The sequence below is a fragment of the Oryx dammah genome, unplaced genomic scaffold, assembly GCF_014754425.2.
Source record: "Oryx dammah isolate SB20612 unplaced genomic scaffold, SCBI_Odam_1.1 HiC_scaffold_2, whole genome shotgun sequence".
Lineage (NCBI taxonomy): Eukaryota > Metazoa > Chordata > Mammalia > Artiodactyla > Bovidae > Oryx > Oryx dammah.
This window is the reverse complement of record NW_024070186.1, coordinates 191083005-191098128: the sequence shown is the minus strand read 5'-3', so window position 1 is coordinate 191098128 and position 15124 is coordinate 191083005. Positions and strand designations below refer to the sequence as shown.

The 15124-nt window shown below is 48.7% G+C and overlaps 1 protein-coding gene across 4 annotated transcripts in view; it reads left to right on the top strand.

Moving 5' to 3' along the window:
* STYXL1 (serine/threonine/tyrosine interacting like 1) overlaps positions 1-15124 on the top strand; it is a 28201-nt gene that overhangs the window by 1658 nt on the left and 11419 nt on the right. For 2 of the 4 annotated variants that reach the window (XM_040261658.1, XM_040261651.1), the window contains exons 2-5: positions 7060-7163; positions 8079-8140; positions 8834-8978; positions 11778-11923. In XM_040261658.1, the coding sequence (XP_040117592.1) occupies positions 7061-7163; positions 8079-8140; positions 8834-8978; positions 11778-11923 (456 nt within the window). In that variant the 5' untranslated portion in view covers position 7060. The remainder of the gene's footprint in view (positions 1-7059; positions 7164-8078; positions 8141-8833; positions 8979-11777; positions 11924-15124) is intronic. The other 2 variants (XM_040261675.1, XM_040261667.1) reach the window with 2 other exon arrangements.

Here is a 15124-nt window from a genome sequence, read left to right as displayed (position 1 = left end):
AACAGATATCCAGGTGATAAAACTTGCAAAGTCACGCCGTCCCTTCACCTCTGGTTGGCCCAGCAATCCTGTCAACCTGGCCACATCATTTCAGCTTTAGGAGCCAAGAAACCATGTTGAGCACAGTTAAAGTGGATTTGTTCAGAGTCCACCACAAAGAAAGTGAAGACGTGGTTTTTGCTCACTGGAAGCTTACCATTCAAATGTATCGATATACTTAGAAGCTTCATTTGCCCTGCTGCTGTTTTCTGGGGGGTGCAGAGACCTCCTTGCCCTCCAAAAGTTCAGGGTCAAGTGGGGCAAGTCGTTGTGTTGCAGGTTGTTTCCTTGGAGAAGTGTGCAAACCCAGTGAGGGGGAACGGATGACAGCCTACTTGGGAACGGGGAAGCAGGAGGTGAAAAAGAACAGTTAGCCCAGGCACTGACGAACATATAAGTAGGAGGGCAAGCGTGATGACAGGCTTACTCTTTCCTGCCTCCTTTCCATTTGTTCATTGAGCTGCTAAGACCACTTGCTTCACAGGTGAGCGAGGATCCACACATTTTCTGCCTTTAAGGAGCTCACAGTCTAGTGAGAGAGACAGGTGCATTGCAAGCAGCATGATATGGGCAACACTAGAGAATTATGAGGGGCTGTGGGAACATAAAGTGTAGGTTCAGGGAGTCAGAGAAAGTGAGGTTTGGAGAAAGAATGAGACCTATACTTTACAAGAACAGATCACTTTTAATGAGGCGAGAAGGGGCAGCAGTCAGATGAGTGAGCTGCTGCGCTAAGTTGAGAAAAGAGGAGGTATACAGGCAACATAGATGTGGAAATACATTGTCTTGAGGGGGCTCTTTTTCTTCAAGATTGTTTGGATTAGTTAACTTTTAACAACAGGGCAAGGAATTCCTGAGACCGGCTGGAGACTGGCACCAGCTGGAAGCTGGACGTAATCAATCTTAATGTCCATTCCTTCCTTTGAGGGGCGAGAGGGGGGCTCCAGGGAGTTCTTTGTCCTGTATAGAATGGTGGGGAAGACCCCACCATTGGAGGGGAGTTTTAACTCCAGGCCATTTTGAGCCATGTAGCTTTCCTTCACAAAGGAGGTCTATCTAACTCAGATTTGGGGTGGAGGTGGGGGCCATGTGAGAGAGGACTTTGGAGGATGAAACATCTAAGCTGAGACGTAAATGAAGAACAAGAGTTAGACCATTCAGCGCCACAGGAGGGAGAGATCCTTGCACGTGGGCTTTGGAGTTCCCAAAGGAGAGGCACTGGGAGTTGGAAATTTAACAAGAGAAAGTATTCAGATGAGAAAGAAAGGGAAAAGAGCCCAACGGAAAACCTGGAGGAGGGGACAGTGAACAGATCATTTCTGTTGGGAGTTGGGACATGAGAACAGTGTCCTTTATTGTATCACTGACTGTATTCTCTTGTTAATTGTTTACCCCTGTATCTTACCACTAGAATTGAAAGCATCGTGCAGTCAGATACTTTCATCTCTATTGTCCAGCACCTGACCAGGTTGAGAGTGGGTTTCTGAATTTGGGGAGAGTCAAGTGGTTTTAGATACAAGACTGGAAAACCCAGATTGTGCAGGGTTTACGCATGTTAGCTGAGAAGTTTGTGTTTTATTCCTTGGGAAGCAAGTGTTTATCAGAGGCTTTTGTGATGCCACCAGAACTGTGTTTGAGGAATATTAGACTGACCTTGGTATGTCAAAGATTCCAAGGGAAAAATATGCAAGGCAGGGAGATTGTTCAGGAGGCTTATCTTCCATAGTATTTTGAGAGACTAACCTTGTTCTTCTTGCAGCTTCTGTGCTGCAAGAGTCTTAGGAGATGATAAATAATCTGAGTTTTGATGGTAGTTTTAGAAATGGGGAAGTGGGGCCAATGAGGGAGAGGGAAGAATTGATAAGAATTGTTTGTGCCCATCTGGATTTAAATAAAAGTGTTGTGGGAACTCAGTTTGAGAGAAGTTGTGTAGAAGGAGAGCTATGTGGAAAAAAAGTAAAGAGCTCTATTTTAGATGGGCTGAATTGGAAGTGGTGATGAATTGTTCACATAAAAGTATCAGTGGACACTTGGGGGATTACTCCAAGAGGAAGTATGGTATTGAAACCCCTGAGAGAGGCCAGGGCTGAAGTCATCCTTGTAGAGGGGAGAGTTGAGGCCACAGGAGAGAAACTTGAGTCAGATTCTCATGTTCATTGCTACATCTGGGGCTGGGACTTCTCCCCATCCCTGCCAAGTCAGTCAGCCCCTGTCAGCATCTCTAGGGCAGGGAACCCCTACCTCCCAAATTCTCTATTGGGCCATCCCCACCAAAAGTAGAGAAGTATCCTCGTATTTCAGGGGATTCCAAAAATTGCCATATAGTTTACATACGATACAGTATACAGATCTTAAGTGTGCAGTTTGGTAGTTTTGACAGTTTGTAGTCTTGTAACCACCACCCAAAACAAGCTATAGCAACATTTTTTTATTCCAGAAATTTCCCTTATGTCCCAGTCCCCCAGAAAATAGAAATACCTGACTTCCTGATTTCTACCACTATAGATTAATTTTTCTAGTTCTTCATTATATATCTTTATACACAATATAGGAAATACACTGATACCCTCCTTGCTGCACCCCCACACAAGCCACGCACATGCACCTGTACTGACCATTTTGTTTCTTGCTATAGGCTTTGGAACACAGCCATGAGCTATCAAATTTTTGCTCTTAGGTGCACATATTCTCTGCTAACTTATCTTCTCTTCAACCCTGAAATTGTACCACAAGTGAAGTATTTTACCCAAGTGAAGTATTTTAAATCTTTCAGATCCTTGGAGCTAAAATGAAGAATTCGAAAGATGTTAATTGTCCAACCTGTATGAGAGTTTTATTTTCCTCTAGGTAACCTAGAATATTGGAAAATGGGGACATAAAATTATAAATAGAGCTATGTTTATATAGCTTAATTTTCAGTCGTGGCCCATCCCTGCTGGGCATCACAGAACTTGGCTTTCCAAGTTACGTGCCAGCAGAGCAGGTAGGAGGCGGTGGACTGGTGACAGCAGAGGCAGCCTGAAGGTGCTGGCCAGGAGCTCCCGCGAGCTGAGATGCTGATGGGGGCAGTTCTGAGTTGGGAGCAGAGGCTTCAGTCCCCCGGGCCAGCCAGAGGTCAGGAAAGTGAAAACAAAGCTGGGTTCAGAGCTTGGACATGTCTAGGAACCCATGTCAGGAGCAGAAGGTGGCGCACAAGCCTGGCTGAGCACCTCATCAGTATTTGTTTTATGGTTCTATATTAAAGTTCGATATCAAAATATTCTTAGGACCTAAATGGTGGAGCCAAGAACCTCTCATACCCTTCAGAGTTTGGAGCAGGAATTCCCTGGTGGTCCAGTGATTAGGACTCCATGTTTCCACTGCCTGGGGCGCAGGTTGGATCCCAAGTCGGGGACCTATGATGCCTCATGACGCTCAGCGTAGCCAAAAAAAAAAACAAGTGTGGAGTTGGGCTGGAAGGGCTGTTAGCTGTGTCCAGGCCTCTGCCTGCCCAGTCCAGGGGTGCCCCTCACTGTGGCTCACAGGGCTGCATCTTCTCTCAGGAATGTACAGTTAGGGTCAGGACAGTGCATACCCTTCTGAAGGTTGCCAGCAGGTGAGGCAGATCTTGCCTGACAAGTGAGAGTGCACCCTTTGGGAAGGAGAGATGTCAGAAGGAGCTGACTCCTGGGGCTAGACCACGTTTTTACCTGAAAGCCCAGAGACAGTCTGTTAGCTAGTGAATGAAGAGATGGAGGTTGTCATGGGGAGAAGCAGGTGGGAGGCTGAGGATGGACTCTGAGTGATCAGCCAGGTCTGTTAGGAGCCAGCTTTTAGGTTGGCTTCATGAAGTTTGGGGACAGGACACAGAGTCCATCCCCTTTCCCTGATGCTCACCACCTTCAAAATGGCCTGAGATCAGGACTTTCAGAGGCAGAGGGCCTGGGGGGATGAGTTGGGAGGTCCTTTAGGAGGGATCTGTGTGTGGCATCTAGGTGTATGGCATTAGGTCAGGATGGGCCCATTGGTGAAGGCAGGAATGGTGACTAGTAATAATGTATTCGTTAAACACATGCTGATTGAGCATTGGTCTGCATCAGAAATCCTGGACCCTGTGTGCGGATACCACAGTGAACAAGAAGGGCAAGGTCCCCACTCTTATGAGCCATACATTCCACTGTGAGGAGACTGATGATAAAAATAAGCAAAAAAGTGACTATAGGAGAAGACAATGAACTCATACTTCACAAATATCACCCTGCCTGCCATGTGAAGTTTAGACTATAGGGAGAAAGCAGAAGCAAGAAGCCGAATTGGCAAGTACTGTGTCCTTGGCAGAGAGATGCAAGTACTTTGGTCTAGAATGTTAGCCCTGGAGATGGGCTTGGAATACATATATTTAGGTGCTATTGCTTAGTCACTAAGTCATGTCCGACTGTTTTGGGACCCCATGGACTGTAACCCACCAGGCTCCTCTGTCCATGGGTTTTCCAGGCAAGAATACTGGAGTGGCTTGGCATTTCCTGCGCCAGGGGATCTTCCTGACCCAGGGCTCAAACCTGCATCTCCTCCGTTGGCAGCCAGATTCTTTACCACCAAGCCACCTGGGAAGCCCCATATATTTAGGTAGTAGAGCTAATAGATGGGAGCTCATGGGAGGGAAATGAGGAATTAAGACATGTGACCTCCAGTATCTTGGTAGATAATGGTGCTGTTTATTGAGACAGGGAAGACTAAAAAACAAGAAGATATTGGAGATGTGGGCTTGTGTAATTTAAACCTTCTTTTCTGGCTACATTTTACTTGAGCTACCTATCAGGCATCCACATGGAGCCCGGAGCTCAGTGGAGAGGTCAAGTAGAGGCTATGATTTGGGAGTCATTGGTATACAGGGTGTATTCAAGAACTGGATGAATCCCCTAGACTCTAGGGGAGTGGTGGTTGTCAACTAACGGTGACTTTGCCCTTCTTGCAGGGGACATTTGGTGACATCTGGAAACACTTGTAATTGAAGGGTGGGAGTTGGTACTGGCATCTACTGGTTAGAGGCTGGGGATCCTGCTAAACATCCCGTGGTGCCCAGCTCAGCCCCACCACCAAGAACTGCCTGGCCCCACACATCAGTGGTGCCAAGGCCGAGAAGCTCTGTCCCAGAGTGAGAGTAGAGGTAGAGAAGAGAGGAGATGGCTGTGTCTGAGGGTGTGCTCGTGGGGAGAGTTGGAGCCATCTGAGAGGGAAGCAGGAAGCCTTCTAGGGGGGTCCTGGGAGAGGGGAGTGTTTGGGGAAGGAGGCATTCAAGTGGGTTACAGAGGAATGACTAAATGGATTAGGCAGGAGGAGTATTTGTGATGACCTTGATAAGAGCAGGTTCTGTGGTTTGGGGTTAGAAGTTCCAGGCGAGAAGTTTGTACCACTAGCTAACAATTACTGAGCACTTCCTCCCTGCTCAGAATGTCTTCCATGTGTAATTTCATTGATCCACACACAAGTACTATTATCCTTGTTCTACAGAAATGGCAGTACTATTTTTACCCCCATTTTACAGAGGCAGAAACTGAGGCACAGAAAGGCTAATTATTCCCTGAGGTCAGGCAGCCAAGAATAAGTGGCACAACAGGGGTTCAGGCTAGAGTTCAGAGGTGAGGAAGTGGAGGCCGTGTAGACATATCCCTTTTGAAAGGTCTTGGCTGACAAAGGGAACAGAGATAGATAGGCACAGAGAATGCTGGCGTGCCACTGGAATGACCTACATGGAGACCGAACTGATGATGTTGGAGGGAAGGCTGAGAACTGAGGTGCTGGAGGAGGCAAGAAGGTTCCAGGGCCCAAGACGAGAGGTTAGCCTTTCTGAGGAGCATTGTATTGGTAATTCTGAAGTGGACCCTAACTGTCCACTTGAGCAAGATTGTCCCTGGACTTGACTGGCCTGCAGAGGTCTGCTGGCTGCTCCTGGTCACTTCCTCCTTGTAGGAAGCTGCTGCACAGGCCCAGCCTTCCCCTCTCAGTGTCCAGGGGGCAGCAGAGACAGTCGCCCAGGAACCAAGAGCAGCCCTGTAAGCGGGAGCCACAGCCCAGGCTGGCCGGGCAGTTCTGTCAGTACAAGTGAGCAATGCGCCATCTTCTAGGAAGCACCATGGTCTTTACAACAAGCCCACAAGGCCCCCACAAGGGACCTGCGTCAGCCTCCCCAGGGTCTTCATCGTCACTCTCCTCCCACTGTCGTCACCCCAGGCTCCTTTGGAAACCTCAGGTGCTAAGTTCCTGCCTGCTCTCAGAAGTATTCCCACCTCCTTCATCCTCTCTCTCTCCTCCACCTGCTTAAGTCTTGCCTAACCTCCTGTCTCAGCAATCACATCTCAGACAGCCCTTCTCTGACCACCCATCCCCCCTGACTAGGCGCGGCCCTCCTGTTGGCACCTCCTGTGACACTGGATGCTGACCCTTTTATAATGCTTTCCCTGCTTAACGAAGTATTTTTTTGTCCAATGTCTGCATTCCATGCTAGACTGTGATCTTCACGAGGGTAGGTCTAGTTGACCAGTTATTTCCAGTGCCTGGCGTGTAGTCGGTGTTCAGTGATGATTTACTGAAAGAAGAAATGAATTGGTGGTTGTTTTACAACCTGGTTTATTCAGATACATTGTGTGCAGTGTTTGTCTCCCCTACACACATTTCACCTTAAGGTTTTGAAGTTTCTTTGATCACTTTGGTGATTATTTTCACCTTTGTTTGAATACATGTTAAGAAAGTTTGATTATCTTACTTGGTAGTCATTTAACTAAAATAGAAAGATGTTCTAAGCTTTTGGGCTTCCCTGATAGCTCAGTTGGTAAAGAATTTGCCTGCAATGCAGGAGACCTGGGTTCAATCCCTGGGTTGGGAAGATCCCCTGGAGAAGGGAAAGGCTACCCACTCAATAATATTCTGGCCTGGAGAATTCCATGGGCTGAATAGTCCATGGGGTTGCAAAGAGTCGGACACAACTGAGCAACTTTCACTTCACTAAGCTTTTATTAATACGTTATCGATTCTTTCCTGTAGGATGACCGGTTTGGTTTTGTGTGAACCAACAGAGCTTTACAACATCTTGAATCAGGTCACAAAACTATCCAGATTAACTGAGCCCAACTACCTCTGTTTATTGGGTAAGTACTTTATTTATGGCTGGGTAGGTCTTAGCTGTTCCAGGTGGGATCTCCCATTGTGGTGGGCAGACTCTCTGGTTGTAGTGTGCGGGCTTAGTTGTCCCACAGCGTGTGGAATCTTAGGGATTGAACCTGCACCCCCTGCTTTGGAAGAGGGCTTCTTAACCACTGGACCACCTGGGAAGTCCCAGTTTCACTTGTTTTTAAGCCAGATAGACCGTGTCTCTGACCTTTGCTCAAGACTATGTGATGAAGATTCACTTATGTTGTTGCATGGAGCTAGAGTGTAGTTGGTTCATTTTTTTTATTAGATCATGTTAAAGATAAAGGGGAAGACAGAATTTAATCGGTAGTGTAGTATTGCAATAGGGAGGAGCCCAGAGTGAACAGGACTCCAGTTTGCACAGAGGCCTTTGTGATGGAGAGTGAGGGAGTAGAGAGGGGGAACGTGGGGCTCAGAGTCAGAGAAGTGAAAAATTACAAACTGGGTGGGAGTTGGACCATGCGAAACCCAAGGGGGCTTGCTAACTGGTGCTTATCGAAGTTAGGCTCTTACCCTTCTCAGAAGCGGGGGACAGGGGCCCTGTCTTCAGGTGCCAGCTGGAGCAAGCAGTAAGTTCTTTGGAGGCCTTGAGTGTCTTCAGGCAGACACTTCACAAGGGCTTGAAGTCAGCCTTGGATGTACTCTTGAGCTGTTTCTGAAGGTAAAGATGTCTTCAGATGTCTGTAGTTTTTTTCCCCCATTGATTTCTAAGTTCTTTACAAATTCTGGATACAAGATTTTGTTAGTTATTTGTATTGGAGTTATTTTCTCTGTTTCTGGCTCATCGTTTTACTTTAACATATTTTAATGCTCTTGTTGGTCACATGTTCCTTTGCAAAAGCAGTTACTCATTTGATACTTTTCCTTTTCAGATGTGCGGTCCAAACGGGAGTATGATGAAAGCCACGTGATTACAGCCCGCCTCGTGAAGAAGGTATATTGACAAGAGTCCGAATGTGGGGCATATGGGCTACCTTACTGGAGGGCCGGAAGAATGGGAGATTTTATCCGAGGTCCAGGAGGGGGCACCTCCTACTGGACACTGTGGGCGGCAGGGGCAGGACCCCATGTGTCCATCACGAGGGTCTCTGACACTGTCACACACTCCCTGAGGTCTCTCCCTGTCCCCCGTGGGCAACAGCTTCATTAAGCAAATGTTGATTTCATTCTTTGATGGGCCAGGCACTGTTATGGACCCTGGGGTTGTGACTTTTGCCCATTCAAGCCTGTCTGCTTACTGCCCTCTTCACGGTGGATTTTGGATTTGGTCTCCATCGCCCACACCCTTCTCCAGAGGGTGTCAGTAGTTCCAGTGGCCACGGCTGCCCTCTCAGCACCTGTGCCAGGGCTCCTAATCGGCTGTGGGCTGGCCACTAGACCACTGTTCTTTGCCAGGCTATCATCTCTGGTCCAATCAGCCGTGGACAGCTTCTCCCAGGAGGGACCATGGGTGTGGAAGACTCTTGGAACGTGGCAGCCTCTCTGGTCCACTCTCAGGGCTTTTGGGCCTGTGTGTAGTCAAGGAAGGGGGCACTGTCCCACCTGGGCTCCTCCCAGTGCTGGTGTGGAGGGCGTGTGGTCTCAGCCTAACCCACCTGCCAACAGGCTTCTCCGGTGGTTTCTTTAGAGGGCAGGCAAATATCTAATCCCGGAGTCTGTGGATCTGGAGTGTGTGGAATACTGTGTGGTATACGATAACAACACCATCTCCCCAGAGCTAATGCTGAAAGACGACGGCAGTGATGATGACAGCGCTGACGACGGCAAGCACAGTGAGTCTGTACCAGAGCAGTGAGAAGAAGAGTTAAGTTACTGAGCGCTTTTGCCACATGCCAGGAGCTCTGCCTGGGCCGCCTCTACAGAGCAGCCCGATGGGGACGGCAGTGTCAGAACCTGGGAAGGGTCTGGGATGTTTCCTTCTTTGCAAGGTGACAAGCGAGCCTGCCATGGTTTCGTGGATCCTGGCGCAAGACCTGAGGCTCCTGGCTCAGAGATAAAAGACTTTATTTCTCACAGCAATAGAAGTAGCCAGAAAGCAGTGGGTGGTATTGTTAGCGAACTCTGAGCTTTGGGGGCCTAAATCTTTTCTAACAAACATGCAGAAAGCCTGCCTGCCCTTGACTTTGGAGGGAGGAACTGTCTCTATCAACCAAGGCTGTTTATTACACAGATATCCTTGAAAAGCCATCGCCTTTGTTCAAAGGACATGTAGAAACACGAAAGGCCGTGGAGAGTTGTCTCCTAGTAAGTAACGTCTCTGTTTTATAGAGGAGGAAATTGGAATCCAGGAAGGTGAAATAACTCATTCCCCATGTTTGGGACCGTGTATTTCTACTGCTGTGTAACAAATCACCCCCAAACTCAGTAGTTTAATACCATAATCATTAGTTGTCTGTTTGTTTCTGTGGAATTTGGGAGCACTTAGCTGGGAGGTTCTCGCCTGTCCTGAGGCTGTAGACATGACGTCAGCCAGACTGCTGTCCCAAGGAGGTGAGATGGGGCCAGGATGACATGCCTCCGAGATGGCTGCTCCCATGGGAATACCCAGGAGTCCTCTGTTCCTCACTGCGCGGACTTCCGCAGATGGCTGCTTAGATGGCCTCATGACAGGGCAGCTGGTTTCTCCCAAGGGAGTGGGCCAAGACAGAGGGAGAGAAGGGGACAACCACACGCCTATTTATGACCTGGTCTTGAGACGGAAATACTAGGTCACATTCTGTTCATTAGAAGCAAGTCACTGAGTACAGCTACCCCTACAGGCTGCTGCTGCTGCTAAGTCGCTTTAGTTGTGTCCAACTCTACGACCCCATAGACCAAAGCCCACCAGGCTCCCCCGTCCCTGGGATTCACCAGGCAAGAACACTGGAGTGGGTTGCCATTTCCTTCTCCAACCCCTACAGGAGAGGGGAATTAAACTAAAGGGAAGCATTTGAAAGTGTTTGTGGGAAGAGTTTTTAAACCAGCACACGTAGTAAGTGGTGGGGCCAGGATTCAAACCCGGGCAGTCTGGCTCTGTCTGGTCTCCCACGGCTTGAATGGTGATCCTGGAGAACAGTCACTTCATCCTCAAGCTGGACCGTGGCCAGTTCCAGCCTGCTTCACTGAGGCTGCACTGCATTCTCCATTCAGCCCCTGCTTTGGGCTGATCACGCATTGCTGCTGCTTGCTGGCTCAGTGACTGATAGGGGTGGATGAGTTCCATGGGCTGGGCATTCATACCAGTGGCCACTGGGTGGCGGTAGGCTTCCACCTGTAATAACACGAGTTTTCTCAGGAGGCCCTTAGCCAGTCCCCTCTTTGCTACACTCATCCCTGGTCTGCAATCCTAGGATTGTCAGCTGAACCCTGAAGTCCTAGGAAATGGTGGTCGGTGAAAACAATCCCCTCTACTCTCTGTGCCTGACCTCACTTTAGCACTATGAAGCCGCCATCTTCACTCAGTAAGAAATCACAATCACAGAACAACAAAACCCAAAACCACACACTGATAATTTGCTTACTCAGGGAAGAGTGCACAGTCAGGGACAACTGCAGCAGCCAATGGCTTGATGGCCATAGTGTTCTTTGTTTACTGATATGGCAAGCAACATTCTTCCTCCATAGTATATACCAGAGAGAAGTTAAACATGTGCACACAAAACCTTGTACATGGGTGTTCCTGGCAGTCTTATAATAGCCACAGAATGAAAACACCTGAAATATTCATCAACAGATCAGTGGATAAACCAAAGGTGGAGAGCCATACAGAGGAATATTATTCAGCTATGAAAAAGGCTGGAGTGCTGACACTTGCTGCAACATAGATGAAGTTTGACAACATCATGCCCAGGGAAAGCAACCAGACGCAAAACGCCACATTTATATAATTCCATTTCTAGAAAATGTCCAAAACAGGTCAAGCCATAAGAAATTAGGTTAGAGGTTGCTTAGAGCTGAATGTTTGCAGGGAGGTGAGGAATGAAACCCTCTAACTGGTACATGGTTTCTTTTGGAGGTGATTAAAATGTTCTGAAATTGACTGCAGTGATGGCTTCACAACTGTGAATACACTAAAAACATTCATTTCTATATTTTAAATGGATGAATGGTGTGGTATATCATTTATGATATTGTATATACACATACGTGGCTCAGCTGGTAAAGAATCCACCTGAAATGTGGGAGACCTGGGTTCGATCCTTGGGTTGGGAAGATCCCCCGGAGAAGGGAAAGGCTACCCACACCAGTATTTTGGCCTGGAGAATTCCATGAACTGTATAGTCCGTGTGGTCGCAAAGAGCTGGACACGACCGAGCGACTGTCACTTTCATAGACACATGCACATTTTGCTTATGTTGGATCGTCCTTCCTTGCAACAATATGGAAATGAAAATGAAATCTTGGAGTTTACAGACAAAGATCAGCTTACTTGGCGAATAGCTTTTTAAATTTTAATTGTAGCTTTCATCTCTGTTTATATTCGCTTCAGTTTCCTCGATAGCTGTTTTCCAGAGTGGAGTGCCTGTCCACTGGGCCTCTAGGCAAACGGTGAGCACACAGGGGACAGTCACCTGATTGGTCTCTGCTCTTAGGATTAGTGCTTGGAGCGGCTGTTGAGTGCGGCAGAACCCTGACCCACCTCACGCGCCACCCCGTCCTTATCCTGAGAGGAGGCTTCGAGCACTTCTCGGCTATGTATCACTTCTTCCGGACACAGAAGATCATCTGGATGCCTCAGGCAAGCTGTGCACTGAGCGCAGGCAGGCTCGGCAAGAGCGGGGCCTTTCCCTGGGGGCCAAAGGGGTGGCGCGCAGGGCTGGAGAAGCAGGAGGAGGCAGATGGTGTGGAAAAGGTGGAAGAGATGTTGACGATGACTTGGGAATGAACTCGGGCAGCCAGGAGGTCCAGTCCAGTCCAGTCCAGTGTGATGAATTTATGAGTGCCAGATGGAGGCAGAAGCCAGTGTGGTGTTTCATCGATGAGGCCAGTTTAGAGAGCAGGGATCCGCGGCGGGGGGTTCTGGGTGATGGGTTGTGGTCAAAGCCACACAGGTGGGGCCATCCTTAGCCGTCTGGCCTCACAAACCCTGGCTGGGTCCAGAGGATACAACAAAAGGGTGAGATAGCAGCCCCTGCCTACAAGGATTCCTTTGTCTACTGGCAGAGACAAGGGTTGTAACAAGGTGTGGCCAAGGTGTTACACGAGGTGTCCGGAGCCAAACCAGAGGGTGAATAAGGTGAGCACTGGTGGGCAGTGACAGGCAGACAGGGGCGCTCCCTAGGGGAATTTTATAGCATCTGGTTTCTTGAAGAGTCAGAATGAAATGGAATGTGAACCTGCAGGGGTTTCATTCTTTCTAGCAATTCCTTCAGCTGTGCTCTCACTCGCCGTGGGCAGCATCATGGGCCGATACCATACTTTCAGACTACTCTCGGTTATCAGAAATTTCAGTTTCGTCGTACTATAAAACAACTGGAGAAATGTGCCTAGGAGCTGGAATTTGGTGATAGTAAGGAATTCCACCTGATGCGAAGAGCTGACTCATTGGAAAAGACCCTGATGCTGGGAAAGATTGAGGGCAGGAGGAGAAGGGGACGACAGAGGATGAGAGGGTTGGATGGCATCACCAACTCAATGGACATGAGTATGAACGAGCTCTGGGAGTTGGTGATGGACAGGGAGGCCTGGTGTGCTGCAGTCCATGGGGTCACAAAGAGTCGGACACGACTGAGAGACTGAACAACAAGGAATTATTGTTACAGATTTTTTTAGGTTGTGATGACATTATTATGGCTATGTTTCTGAGAACGCGAGTCTCTATCTCTTAGAGATACATAATGAGATATTTATAATTAAAATAACATGATGTCTAGAATTTCCTTCAAAATAATCTGGGGAGGGTCAGCAAGTTGGAGGTATATATGAAACGAAATGGGCCATTAGTTGATAATGAATGTTTGCTGAAGGGTGAGAGATCCAGGAGTTTGTTACATTATTCTCTCTACTTTTGTGTACTTTTGAACTAATTTTTTAAAAGGGAATAAAACAGTCCAGTACAAGCTAGGCTAGTTTAATGTACTAGTCTCAACTCACGTCTTCTTCTCTCTTCCCGGAGTTGGGCAGCCTTCCATTGTCTGCAGGCTTGGGACTGGAGAGGAGTATAGGGTAGCTTCAGGGATACCTCCTTACTTCCCCTCTTCTGGTCCTGGTCCCTTTGGTGCTGGGGGTCCATGTGGGCCCTGTCTTGTGTGACTGGCTGCTTATCAGTGGTGGAGATGTGCCCTCTTCTCATTCTGCCCCGCCTGGTTCTGTGTGCCACAGATGATGGCCTTTGAGGCTGGTTTCCTTTCCATCTGGTACCAAGGATCCTTCAGAGAGAGCCAGCTGAGAATTCCTGACAGGAATACCTGCCAGGTCCCTTCCCTTCCGTTGGCAGCTCACGACCTCCCACCCCATCCACATTCCTTCACCTGAAGCCCAGAATGAGCCCCCGGAGGGTGTGATGGTAGGAATGAGGCTGCTCCTGGCCTTGCTGGCACGGCTGCTCCAGCCAGCCTGTGTGAAAAGGCGGGGACCCACGCCTGGGGTCATACCTGTTCCCAAATGCAGGGTATACGTGTGGCGCTCTCCAGGGGACTTCCTCCCCTTCCACTGGGCTGTGATTCTTGGCTCAGCAGCTATACAGCCAATCTTCCCGGGTCCCTCCAGGCGCCCCTCTTTGCCCCCAGAGGAGCATCCTTACTGGCTTTGTGGCGACGAGAGGAGCTCTTTCTTGTCTGCAAACCTCACATGCTCATAACGCACCTTCTTTCTCTTTTGTTTAATATTCACTTTTGGCTGCAGTGGGTCTTTGTCGCTGTGCATGGGCGTGCTCCAGCTGCGGAGAGCAGGGCCTACTCTGGGCGTGGCGCTCAGGCTTCCCGTGGCAGCGGCTTGGCTTCCTGCGGGTCTCGGGCTCTAGGTGCACAGGCTTCAGTAGTTGCAGTGCACGGGTTTAGTCACTGTGTGGCCTCTGGGATCTTCCCATGTCCTCTGCATTGGCAGGCAGGTTCTTAACCACTGGATCACCAGGAAAGCCCCTTTATTTTTCTTGTAAAGCTTTAGGAAGGTGGAACTGGCAGAGGTTAAAACAGCACATATTTAGAATGTACAGCTTGGTCAGCTGTGATGTGTACACACCTGAGACTGGTCCTTGCCCCAGTCTTCTTAAGTAGTTCGGGAAGAGGGATGGGGCGGTGGCTGGTGGTATCTAGCAGGGCCTGGACAGGTGGGTTCTATGCTGCTTGTTCGAGGCCTTCGTAGGATGTACGTTCCTAGACTGGCTTTTCCCTACTTTGGGACTTTTGTTACTAATTCAGGGGCAAGAACGAAAGCCCCACTCCCTTCCTGTTATGTGTTTTGACACGTTGTGAAGCAGACGTGTCTCTGCTGCTCCCCAAGGAACTCCTACCAGGGGGATGGAGGCACGGAGTTTAGACTCTGAGATGGCCCCTCTACTTTAGACCGAGTGACTTCTAATTTCCTGTTTTATATGTTGTTGTTTAGTCGCTAAGTCATGTCCGACTATTTGTGACCCAGTGGACTGTAGCTGTGTCGGGGGAAGGCAGTGGGCTCAATTTGGACATGTTAGTTTGTGATACTGGTTTCTTTTACATTGGTCAACGTGGTTGTCAAAACTGTGTCCTCTAGAATTAATAGGCAGTGGCTGTTTAGAGCAGAGCATGTTTTTATCCATGTCACACCCGCTCCCCCACGGCCCTTAAAACTATTGGGAAAGGAAGCTGGTTCGAAAGCATCAGGAAGAGCCTTGACAGATTTGTGGTGAGAGTGAGTGAGATTTTCCCCATGAAACCAGGAGGAGTTCACTTGGCTCCAGCAAGCTGAGCGTCCTGAGGGGGTAGTCACCCTGAACCCTGGAGAGCGCCTTGGGTCACATTTG